Source organism: Rhinatrema bivittatum, chromosome 1, assembly GCF_901001135.1.
Source record: "Rhinatrema bivittatum chromosome 1, aRhiBiv1.1, whole genome shotgun sequence".
NCBI lineage: Eukaryota > Metazoa > Chordata > Amphibia > Gymnophiona > Rhinatrematidae > Rhinatrema > Rhinatrema bivittatum.
Genome location: NC_042615.1, coordinates 446,055,725 through 446,068,098, shown reverse-complemented (window position 1 = coordinate 446,068,098; position 12,374 = coordinate 446,055,725). Strand labels below are relative to the sequence as shown.

General features: G+C 38.5%; 1 protein-coding gene across 13 annotated transcripts in view; it reads right to left on the bottom strand.

The window, feature by feature from the left end:
• KDM4C (lysine demethylase 4C) overlaps nt 1–12,374 on the bottom strand; it is a 1,194,550-nt gene that overhangs the window by 501,906 nt on the left and 680,270 nt on the right. The window contains exon 13 of one of the 13 annotated variants that reach the window (XM_029605222.1): nt 813–1,208. The exons of 11 other annotated variants lie outside the window; for them this stretch is intronic. In XM_029605222.1, coding sequence (XP_029461082.1) covers nt 1,120–1,208 — 89 coding nt within the window. In that variant the 3' untranslated portion in view covers nt 813–1,119. Of the gene's footprint in view, nt 1–812; nt 1,209–12,374 lie in introns of those variants that run through there. One more of the 13 variants, XR_003857321.1, reaches the window with a different exon arrangement.

Below are 12,374 nucleotides of genomic sequence, written 5' to 3'. Positions count from 1 at the left end.
TTGCATTTGCAAGTAATTTACATAGAGTATTGAGCGGTATGTGAAGAGAACTGTGCGTGCGGGGAACGAGGGTGCGCCCGGCACTGCTGCACTCTTTCTACCGCGGCCTTAGAGTATCGACCTGTATGACTGTGTAGACTTACATTACGGTAGTAACTAAATGATAATTTATGGATGTTATACAACAGAACACATACATAACTCCTTTCTCCACACACAAACTTAAGAGATCAAAGGTTGCTGTTGTATCTGGCCAGAGTCATTGCAGCTGAACAGTACCCACTGCTGTGAAAGACACATCTCGTTCTTACCCCTGCTGAATGATACAGTATCTCTGTACCAGTCAGAGAGATTAATTTGACAGTGTGAAAAGAGGCAGCAACCCAGCCTATCTTACTTTAAGTTTCTTTTTCCTTTCCAAATTTTATTTTAAACTTTTCATTTGGCTCTGAGAAAGAACTTGAGAATCAGAACTTCGCTGTCTCAAATCCAGAGATATGAGAGAAGAAAGTGATGTCTATTCAAAGTCATATTTTACTTTCAGTTTCAGGTTAACAAAAGAGGTATTCATTGTCAATCCATGCAGCTGCCAGTTGGGAATGGCTGATTGAAAACGAACTTCATCTTCATTGGTCATCCTCGGTCCTTGTCCCTTCCCACCCTGGCTTGCAGCGAAAAAAAAAATTGTTCTTGCCCCATAGAATATAATGGATCAAAAGATGAATAAAAACATTTTCATTTGTATTTGGAGGCATCATCCATTTGTTTTGGAAACAGATCAAATTGAAAATTTGCTCATTTCTTGCATTTTATCTGTTTGTTTCAAACAAATGCACATCCTTACCATTTATCTTTAAAACCAATACAGATACAAGAACTGTACTAACAAATTTCATGGGAAATATACATTTTTTCCAGTGAACCTATTTTTGAAAGCTTCACCTATCTGGGGAACCTGTGTGTCCTACTGCTTTCTTAGAGCCAGGACAGAAACACAATAAGCACATTGACATTCAAACTATTCCACTGACTTGGTGATATTATAAAACAGCAAATAACCACAGCCTGCTAAACTTAAGTTATATATTAGATTTCTTTAAACATTTTAGTTATTATTTTTCAAGATTTATAATATATAATGTTTTTCTTCCCAATTGTATTCAAATAAGATGATTCTGATTTGTGAATATCACTGCTGTGAAAGGCAGCTGAGGAAAAATAAGAAAATGTACAGATAAGAACAATACAAATAATAAAAAATCAGCTAATATAATCTAGAATTCAGAGCTTTGAACTCAAGCTGACTTCACATGCATTTTGCAAAATGTACTTCCTGACTAGTCACCTTTGATGAGATAAAGAGGTACAGTTTCATTTACTCATACCACTGATACTGATATAGAAGGGAATATGTTACAATATAATAATGTGTCTTAGTTTCCATTTCCAAGACTTCAGTCTTTTCTACCTTAATTATTGCACAGAAATAACTATCTTTAATGATCTCTCTGTCATTTTATATACCACCCCAATCACTGCACTGTGTGATATTAACACCTAAAATATATCCTTTTAACTTGAGGCTCTTGGAAACTAAAATGTCTACCTTCTTGCCTCCAGTTGTTATTTAAAATGTAATTTCCTTCTCAAATTAGGCATAAAAAATTATTAAAATGTCTATAATACTCAGATCAGAGGGTAAGGATTACTATTTCTACACTCTAGAGTTTGTAAGACTTCTCCTTTAACAAGCAGCGAATAAGCTGTAGTTTTACCCTGTGAAACCAAAAAGATTCTAGATTCCTGGTCCAAAATGTTTTTCTTATCTGGTTTAAAGAACAGTTAGACTTAGTTCCATTGGTGAAGGTGAGTGCCTAACACGATGGCTAGAGATTGTAACTAAAGATGATCCTTATGCCATAAAGGAAGAAAACTCACTGAGAGCTAGAAGGCAGAGTATGTTTTTTTTAATGTAAACTGCTGGGAGTCACTGCTGTTACTAAAGCAGAATCTGTATTTCCAGTCACTATATTGTTACCCTCAACTATGCAAAGTTGGAAGGCATTAATTCAGTAGTGGACAGAAGATAGGCTATTCTATACTAAAAGCACTCATTTGTGCAGTAAAATACAATGTAGAAGCTTCAGTCCTTTACGCTATTGTCACACTCCTAATGCATCCTGTCACTCAGGTTTATTACAGTATTTTTCCCTTAATGTACTGCTGAAAAATTTTTTTAATTTAAGAACATAAATGCTGCTCTAATGTTCAAGTAAGTTGTAGAGCTTTTTTCTTTTCTTTGCTGAGCTTGTAATTAACCTTGCTGCTTGCTTTTGCACCTTTTAAAAATGGAACAGAAGCACTACAAATATTTTGGAATACCTGCCTTTAATACATGCATTTTATTTTTAACTCAGAATGAAAATCATTAGGAACAGTTTTAAGTTAATTTTCAATCTTACAGTCACTAATGGAAGTATTAGGCACGGAGAAGCACATCTTATCCAGTGTAAAACTACAGAGTCATCTATTTCAATACGTATCATTTGTTCCTCAATGTTAGTTGCCTTTTAAAGGTTAAGCACATTTTTTTTTACATATTTTAGCTATGTCCAAGGTTAGCAAGCAGTATCATGAGCACAAGTGCAAACTGTAAAAAATATTTTGCACAAACTGCTGAAACATTAAAATTTGCAATTACCATCTGAGCTATAGTCAAATATTAATGAAGCCTGTTTTTTTCCGAACTTGAGAGACACATTGCCTGAAACACACACCCTAGGCAAATTTTCACAGAGATTTACATAATGTGCCAAAGTTTTCATTAGTTGCCAGCAAAAATTCAGAAGGACTATATGAAAACTTTTGCTGATTCTAAAAAATAGTTTGCTACTGTCAAATAATTAAAGACATACACCGAGCTGAAGCACTAGACAACAGCTGGATAGATATGAGACATAATAACATAAAAACATAAGAAATTGCCATACTGGGTCAGACCAAAGGGTCCATCAATCCCAGCATCCTGTTTCCAACAGTGGTCAATCCAGGCTACAAGTACCTGGAAAGTACCCAAAAACTAAGTATATCCCATGCTACTGATGCTAGTATTAGCAGTAGTTATTTTCTAAGTCAACTTGATTAATTGCAGGTAATGGACTTCACCTCCAAGAACTTATCCAAAGGTTTTTAAACCCACCTATACTAAATGCACTAACCACATCCTCTGGCTACCAGTTCTAGAGTTTAATTGTGCATTGAGTGAAAAATAATTTTCTCCGATAAGTTTTAAATGTGCTACATGCTAACTTCATGGAGAGCCCGCAAGTCCTTCTATTATCTAAAAGAGTAAATAACCGATTCACATTTACCCATTCTAGACCTCTCATGATTTTAAAGACGTCTATCATATCCCCCCCTCAGCCGTCTCTTCTCCAAGCTGAACAGCCCTAACCTCTTTAGTCTTTCCTCATAGGGGATCAGTTTCAACCTCTTTATCATTTTGGTCACCCTTCTCCATCGCAACTATATCTTTCTTGAGATACGGCGACCAGAATCATACACAGTATTCAAGGTGCGGTCTCACCATGGAGCGATACAGAGGCATTATGACATCCTCCATTTTATTCACCATTCCCTTCCTATTATTTCCTAACATTCTGTTTGCTTTTTTTTTTACTGCCACAGCACACTGAGCTGACGATTTAAAAGTATTATCCACTATGCCGCCTAGATCTCTTTCTTGGACGGTAGCTCCTAATATGGAATCTAACATCGTGTAACTACAGCATGTGTTATTTTTCCCTATATGCATCACTTTGCACTTATTCACATTAAATTTCATTTGCTATCTGGATGTCCAATTTTCCAGTCTCATATGGTCCTCCTGCAATTTATCACAATCCACTTGTGCTTTAACTACTCTGAATAATTTTGTATCATCTGTAAATTTGATTACCTCGCTGTTCGTATTCCCTTCCAGATCATTTATAAATATATTGAAAAGCACAGATCCTAGTGTAGATCCTTGACGTACTCCACTGTATACCCTTTTCCACTGAGAAAATTGTCCATCTAATTCTACTCTTGTCTTTTAACCTACTCTTGTCTTTTTGTAATCCAAGAAAGGACATTACTACCTATCCCATGAGTTTTTACTTTTCTTAGAAGCCTCTCATACTGACTTTATCAAATGCCTTGTGAAAATCCAAATATACTATATCCACCTGTTCACCTATATCTACATGTTGTGAGATAAAGACTTGCCTTGGGTAAAGCCATGTTGACTTTGTTCCATTAATCCATGTCTTTCTATATGTTCTGTGATTTTGATCTTTAGAACACTTTCCATTATTTTTCCTGGCACTGAAGTCAGGGTAACTGGTCTATAGTTTCCCAGATCATCCCTGGGTCCCTTTTTAAATATTGAGATTACATTAGCCACCCTCCAGTCATCAGGTACAATGGATGATTTTAATGATAGGTTACACATTTTAACTAATAGATATGAAATTTCATTTTTTAGTTCCTTCAGAACCCTGGGGTGTATACCATCCAGTCCAGTTGCTTTACTACTCTTCAGTTTGTCAATCAGGCCTACCACATCTTCTAGGGTCATCGTGATTTGGTTCAGTTCATCTGAATCATTACCCATGAAAACCTTCTCTGGAATGGGTATCTCCCCAACATTCTCTTCAGTAAACACCAAAGCAAAGAAATCATTTAATCTTTCCGCGATGGCCTTACCTTCTGAGTGCCCCATTAACCCCTCGACCATCTAACGCTCCAACTGACTCCCTTGCGGGCTTTCTGCTTTGGATATATTTTTAAAAGTTTTACTGTGAGTTTTTGCCTCTACAGCCAACTTCTTTTCAAATTCTCTCTTAGCCTGTCTTATCAATGTCTTACATTTAACTTGCCAGTGCTTATGCTTTACCCTATTTTCTTCTTGGATCCTTCTTCCAATTTTTGAATGAAGATCTTTTTCCTAAAATAGCCTCTTTCATCTCACCTTTTAACCATGCCGGGAATCATTTTGCCTTCCTTCCACCTTTCTTAATGTGTGGAATAGATCCGGACTGTGCTTCTAGGATGGTATTTTTTTTAACAATGTCTACGCCTCATGCATACTTTTTACCTTTGTCCCTGCTCCTTTCAGTTTTTTTCTATTTTTCACATTTTATTAAAGTTTCCCTTTTGAAAGTTTAGCACTGAAGAACAAGGTAAAAAACAGTAAACCGTGCAAGTAAAGCTGATGTCACCTCTAATGCTTATCCCAAGAGATAACTGTCATGGGTTTGGGTAAATTGGGCTAATACAGAAGCAGCGTTCAACAAGTCAAATGGTGTCCAAATAGGTCACTCCATCACAAAAAATGGTTGCTGGCAAGGGACGTGAAAGTTGTCTGCTTGTTACAAGTGTTCTCAGAGGACAGCATGATGTAAGCCCTCACAGGAGGGTGAGTAAGAGATGCAAAATTATGAATAATAAACTTGAGGAAGGGAGCAGAGGAAAGAGGGACAATAAATATTAAAGTATTCACATATCCTAAAGCAAATATAGTTCACAAACAGATGGATAAAGATGACAAGAAACCTGAATTTGGGCATAAATTGTCCAGAAATCTTTCCACTAGTGCTGCAACAAGGACATCAGATATTAAACAATAGGGGTAGGCAACTCTGTTCCTTGAGTGCTACAAAAGGTCAGATTTTAGGGATAACCACAATGCATGAGATATATCTGCACACAATACAGGCAGTACATGCAAATACACCTTATGCATATTAATAATGGATATCCAGAAAACCAAACCTGATGGCAGCACTTGAGGACTGGAGTTGCCTACCATTAAATTACAACTGTGACGTAATTTTGATAAATTTAAATTTTGAATGTGTGCCATATGCAAAGCTGGGTATTTGAGAGAAAGGTCATGCTTTTCAACTCCTACAACCAATCAACTGTTGTATGCCTTATTACCATGTTTATACATCAGCAATAAAAACTATAGCTAGTAGGCAAAGAATGAGACTTCATTTAATCAAGCCTCAACAATATAGTTTAAAAATACCATTGCCCTGTCAAGCCTGGCCATTAGCAGTTGATGTGGCTCCATATTCCTCACATAAAACCTTCAATGACAGTTTTCAACAGCTGGAAATTTTGTTCACCAGCAAGGAAGGCATGTTTGTCAACTATGCTACCATACTTTTAGGGCTTTGTGTAAGATTATAAGAAGATTAATGTGAAAGGTTGCATCTAAACATTTGCAAGCTAAATGAAGATATCTCTACCAGACTACTTTGTTGATATGTTTGCTTTCTCCCCTTCCATCTTTATTCCAACCTCCCCAGATGGCATTTAGAGGGCTCTATGAAAATTTTCTAGCCAAAGAGGTAGATGGATGCCTCCTCCGAGGTATATCCACAGTGCTATTTATTAACTAGCAGGACCAGACACATTAGTGCAGTGTGTCTCAACCCTCTTCTGGAGGCCCACCTAACCAGGTTTTCAGGATATGTGTAATAAATATGCATACAAAAGATTTCCATACACTGATGACCCAGTATTTATAAATCCATCTCAAGCATATTCATTTTGGTTATCCTGAAAACCTAATTAGAAAGGTGTGCCTGTAGGAGAGGGTTGGGAAACATTGCAGTAGTGCCATTCAGCTTTCTTCTCTTCCTGAGCAAAGCATACTATTCCTCACTGTGAGCTCAGGTCGAACCAGTCTTGACAGATGAAGGATCCAAACATAAAACCCCATGCCACAACATCACCAGAGGAGTAGTTCTGATTTTCTTTCACCTAATTTTAGGATTTTCTTTCTAAATAACAGATATAGTCAAAAATGTGTTCTGGGCCAGTCCAGTAGTTCAGCAGCAGTCCTGCACGCTGTGGTGTGGAAGATCTAGGATAGACTCCTGGATTTTTATGGACAAGGGATGCTGCAGAGGGAACATTGTCAACTGCTAGGGAAGAAGGCATCTCAGTCATTAATGAATGGTGAAACCAATTGACAGTGTGCAGCTACATCAGGCTCCAAAGAGGGATGCTATCACTGCAATGGCTGGCTAAGGTGGGACAAGATTATAAAACTGGGGACACCTCGGTGTGAATGAATAAAGACTCATAGCATCGTAGCCCAATAAGGGCCAGTTCTGATTGAGTTGGAAGACTGCAAGGCCAGGGAAAAAAACTATTCTATCAAATACATTAAGAACTGAGGTTATGACAGGAAAAAAATGAAGCTTCAATAATTTGTATAATTCAGAGTTTAAAAAAGGAAATAAGAAAAAAAGTCTTTCAACTTCAAAAATAAGCAGGTATGGTCTGGAAGTCATTAACTAAAGTAAAAAATAAAGCTAGATTATCTCATTTCTAATATGAAAAGGAACATTTCTAAATTGTTTACAAAGTACTTTGGAATACTTGGCTATTCTATAAAACTAGTCCTCAAGTTCAACATTCTCCAAACTACATCATAATGTCCAAGCTTAGCTCAATCAGAGAGCAGCTGTTGATTTGGGACTGAAATCCTTAGCCCAACATCGAGGAAGAAATCTGTTGCAGATATTGGAGTGGGACCTAGACAATAGGTTAGCTCTGCAAAGGTCTGTCTATTTATGTACCAGAACCAAACATGGGAGTCTACAATGCTAGTAAATCAATGGTACATAAATAGAGATGAGAGGTTTCTGAAGGCAATATTAAAACTGTGGGCTTTAACTCTAGTTTTGAAGTTTATCAGTATGGATGAATCATAGATTGCAAGAGAGCGTAGATTCCAGATATAAAAGTAAGGACAGATAAAGCAGAAAAACAAGAGGCTTGTTTTGTATAAGGAACGTGTTCTGTGTATCTGCTATCTGTCTCAAATTCTGAGAACATTTTCTGGTTTTCTCTCATGCACTCAGTCTCTCTCACTCTGACTGCCTACACAGCCATAACATGCGCACACTAGCTCTCATAGCTGAGTAATATGGCTATACTTTATCTGCTCTGCAAACATAGCCAGGAAGATCTAGTCAGTTTCACTGACCTCTACAAAAAGTACTGCTATATTACTTAAAGTAAAGCCATATATATATATATATATATATATATATATATATATATATATTGGAGTCCATCTAAAGAGCTGTGGAAGATGAAAATAGATGGCCTGGAAACAGAGAACATGCAGAAGGAATAGAGATAGGGTGGGGCCTGAAGAAGTGACCAAAAGATCACACATTAGATAGGTTATTTAGAATCTGAAGAAGGCTGGAAGGATAAAGAGATAAAGAAAATAAACTGAGATCGTAAGGAAAAGAAAGGAGGCAAAATAAAGTCTTAGAAGAAAATAACTAGAAAAGTAAGAAGGAAAAAGAAGCACGGAAGGGGACAGTATACTTAAAATAATAGTGAAGTAGGGGGCGCTGTTTGCCATGCAGCAAGATGGACGCTAATGCCTGATGCTCCTGCCCACCACCAGCATATTTACCTCTATTTAGCAAACATCGACATCTAATTTTCACTTTCTGAATAGCATAGAGAAATTGCAGAACTGACCTAATGACTACAAGAAAACGAAACCTGGATTTACAAAAATTCTCCTTCACTAAAGCCGCATCTGAACTTCGGAAGACTGGGCATCACAGCATGCCATCAGACGTGGGAGGCATGGAGGGTTCTGATTCTGAAGCACCGATTCTGTCTCCCCACTCTGTCAGCGTAAATCCGCATACTTTACCTGACATACCCACGACGGCTATAATGCGGGAATGGTTTATGGATTTAAGATCCGAAATTAAACAACAAAAAGAAGAGCTATTAGCCTCCTTTTCGGAGATGAGGGAAGATTTTGCAACACTTGGAAGGAGAGTGGACGAGGTAGACTCCAGGATGGATGAGCACAAGATTTCCATTAATGAAATAACTCGTCAAAACTTAACCATAACCTCGGAGCTATCAGGACTGCATGAAAAAATAGAGGACCTAGAAAATAGGTCCCGCCAACAGAATATGAGAATAAGAGGAGTTCCTGAGAGCGAGGAATTCTCTGATTGCCTCAAAACTGCAGCTGCCATTTGTGAATACATATTAAAAAATGACTCGAGCGAAAAAAATATCAGTGAAGAAAATGGGAGCATTAAAGTACATATTAGAATGCGCACATAGGGCGCTGGACCCCCGTATGGATAACCGTCCACGGGACATAATAATCAATTTTCTCAGCTACTCTCAAAAGGAAGAGATAATGAAGATCGCCCGGCAGAAACAAAAATGGGGTTGGAACAACACGGAGATTTCCCTGTACCAAGATATTGCCCCCAGCACACTAAAAAAGCGCTATGAATTGCGGGCAGCTATTCAGGCGCTCCAACAGGCTGCGATCAGATACAGATGGACATTCCCATTTGCTTTGCTCTTTCAGATCAAGGGTATTTCTTACCTAGTAAAATCGATGAATGAGGCCGCTGAGGCTTTCAAACAAGTGGGTCTTGAAGCTAATCTACCGGCTCCGGCTCAGTGCATCTGCGGGACGACCCGTTTTGAATTCAAGATGGCACCAAGCGGTCAGACTCCAGCGGCACATGGTGTGAGCGTTGCAGCCAATAACGGATGAAATCAGATGCAACAGCGGCAAGGGGTCAGATTCGAACTGATTTCTTAAGTACTTTAAAAAACAAGGAAAGAGGTTTTTAAACTTATATTTGACTGTAATGAGGGTGTTATGCTATTTCTTCCAGGACAGAACTTTTCAATATTGTTCATTCTGTTGCCCGGGATTCTCTGCTTCTTTGAAACAGCGGGGTGGGGGGGAGGGGGGTTGAAAGGCTGGTGTTTCACATGATTGCTATGGTAAATTCCCCCGGGATGGAGTCCGTGAGAGGGTGTCAGTGGATCTTTAAGGGGATAAATTCTTTATTTAGGGGAGGGGAACAGCAGCGATCAAAGTGCATTATTTCACAAGATATGTGGTCTGCATGCGAGGTTATCGCTAAAAGCAAGAATTGCTTAAAGGAGGGCAATACTGAGATCGTTCGAGATTATTATTCCAAATTACAATATAAATACCCATCTGTGAAATAAATGTTGCGTTTAGTTACCATAAATGTGAAGGGGCTTAATTCGCAGAGAAAACAGTTCATTCTTAAAAGGGAGTTAAATTCCTTGAATGTATCTATTGCTTTCTTACAAGAAACTCATTTACGAAAACGTCATGAGCGGTTGCTAGCCTTTAAAGAATTTCCTCATATATTTATGTCTGCTGCGGGTAAAAATGCAAGATATGCAGGAACTGGGATACTGCTATCTGCCAATTTAATATTCGATGTTCTGTCTCAAATTGCGGATGAGCATGGCAGGTATATGTTACTTAAAATTAAACTGGGATCTGAAATATATACCTTGCTTTCAATGTACGCCCCAACAGGGGATCAGACTAGCTATTATAAGCAAATTAAGGAGCTATTAGACAAACACGGGGAAGGCATTTTGATTTTAGGAGGGGATTATAATTTGACAGGCCAGAGATTATTATTATTTATTTATTATTATTTATTTCTTTTATATACCGACATTCAATCGAGATATCACATTGGTTTCCAGGTAACTAAGAGAAGAGGGCGAGTTCTGCCCTATTTTACATTATAACATGATAACAATTATAACATGGTAACAATTATAACAGAGATACATGGAAAAATAAAATTATAGCATATAACATATATACATTATGACTTGTTGATAAAATAATTTAGTTAACAGGGATGATTGGAGGGAGGTAAGAGAAGGGTGGGGGGGGGGGTCGGGGGGGGGGAGAGGGGGAGGGAGGGAGTGTCAGGGGAGGGATGGATACATCTCAGGGTCCCTCAGCCATCCAACAGCCTCATGGCTCTAGGGCTAAAAAAATGCTTCTGTCCATAATGAATGAGTGGGGGTTGTTGGATGTTTGGAGACGTTTACATCCCACATCTCGTGTTTACTCATTTTACTCCAAGCCTCACAACTCATACTCACGAATAGATCTTATCCTAGTAGATACATGTTTGTTGCCTAGAATCCAGGACTCGGATATCGAACCGATAACCTGTTCGGACCATGGCTCTGTATGGGTAGATATAGCGCAGAAGGGGGGGTAAGGAGGCCAAAGATATTGGAGGCTAAATACAGCTTTGTTAAAAGAAGAGGCCTTCACTAAAAAATTGAGGGAGCAATTACTTGAATATTTTGATATCAGTGATCAGTCCCCTGCTTCGATTAGCGCTGTTTGGGAGTGTTCTAAAGCAGTCATCAGAGGCTAATGCATTGGTAGATCCTCTGCCTTAAAGAGAGAGTGAGATTTGCTTAGAACTAATTTACTCCAGCAGATTGCAGACCTAGCCAGACTTCATATGCAAAATCCCACCGAAGCATATTGGGCTCAAATGTCAAAATTAAAAACTCAAAGCAAATTGATGACGACCAGATTTTACACCACTTAGAACTACTTAAGCAAATTTATTTTGACGGGAATACTAAAGTGGGCAAGTTGCTTGCTCGTCAGCTTAAAGCTCGGATCATGCAAGGTGTGATAACTAAAATAAAAGATAAGAATGGCTTATTAGTGACGGACCCTACTGCCATTATGGCATCCTTTTCTGACTTCTATTCCACTTTGTACAGCCCGGAACAAACTATTCTGCAAGAGCACATTGAAGCATATTTAAAAGAGGTGGCAATACCACAGCTTAATATGGAACAACAGCAGTTTCCTGACAAACCCATAACGGCAGGGGAAATTCAGTTAGTTATCAAATCCTTGAAAGCTGGTAAATCTCCCAGCCTTGATCGCCTATCGGGAGAATATTACCGAGCATTCCCCGATATTCTAGGTAACCATCTAGCTAAGCTTTTCAACTATATTCGGGAGGGAGGCACTTTTCAGAAGCAATCTAATGTCGCGGGGATAACGGTTCTCCCAAGCCAGGGAGGGACCTCACAATATGTGGCTCATTTAGGCCCATTTCACTTATTAACCAGGACCTCAAAATTTTAGCAAGAGTTCTTGAGTTAAGGCTCAACAGATATTTGCCACTTTTGGTGCATTCTGATCAAGTTGGATTTGTACCCCACCGCATGGCCACAGATAATGTGCGTACGATCTTAGATTTGATTTGGTGGGTGAAGAAGGAACAGATTCCAACTGCACTTTTGGCAATAGATGCAGAGAAGGCCTTTGATTTGGTCCTTTGGCCTTTTCTGTTCCATACTTTAGAGCGAATGAATTTTGGCAAATTTTATTTAAATTGGATTTGACAACTGTAGAACTCACCTCAAGCTGCGGTGAAAGTGAATGGGGGATACGGGGACACCTTTTTGATAGGGAGAGGAACGAAATA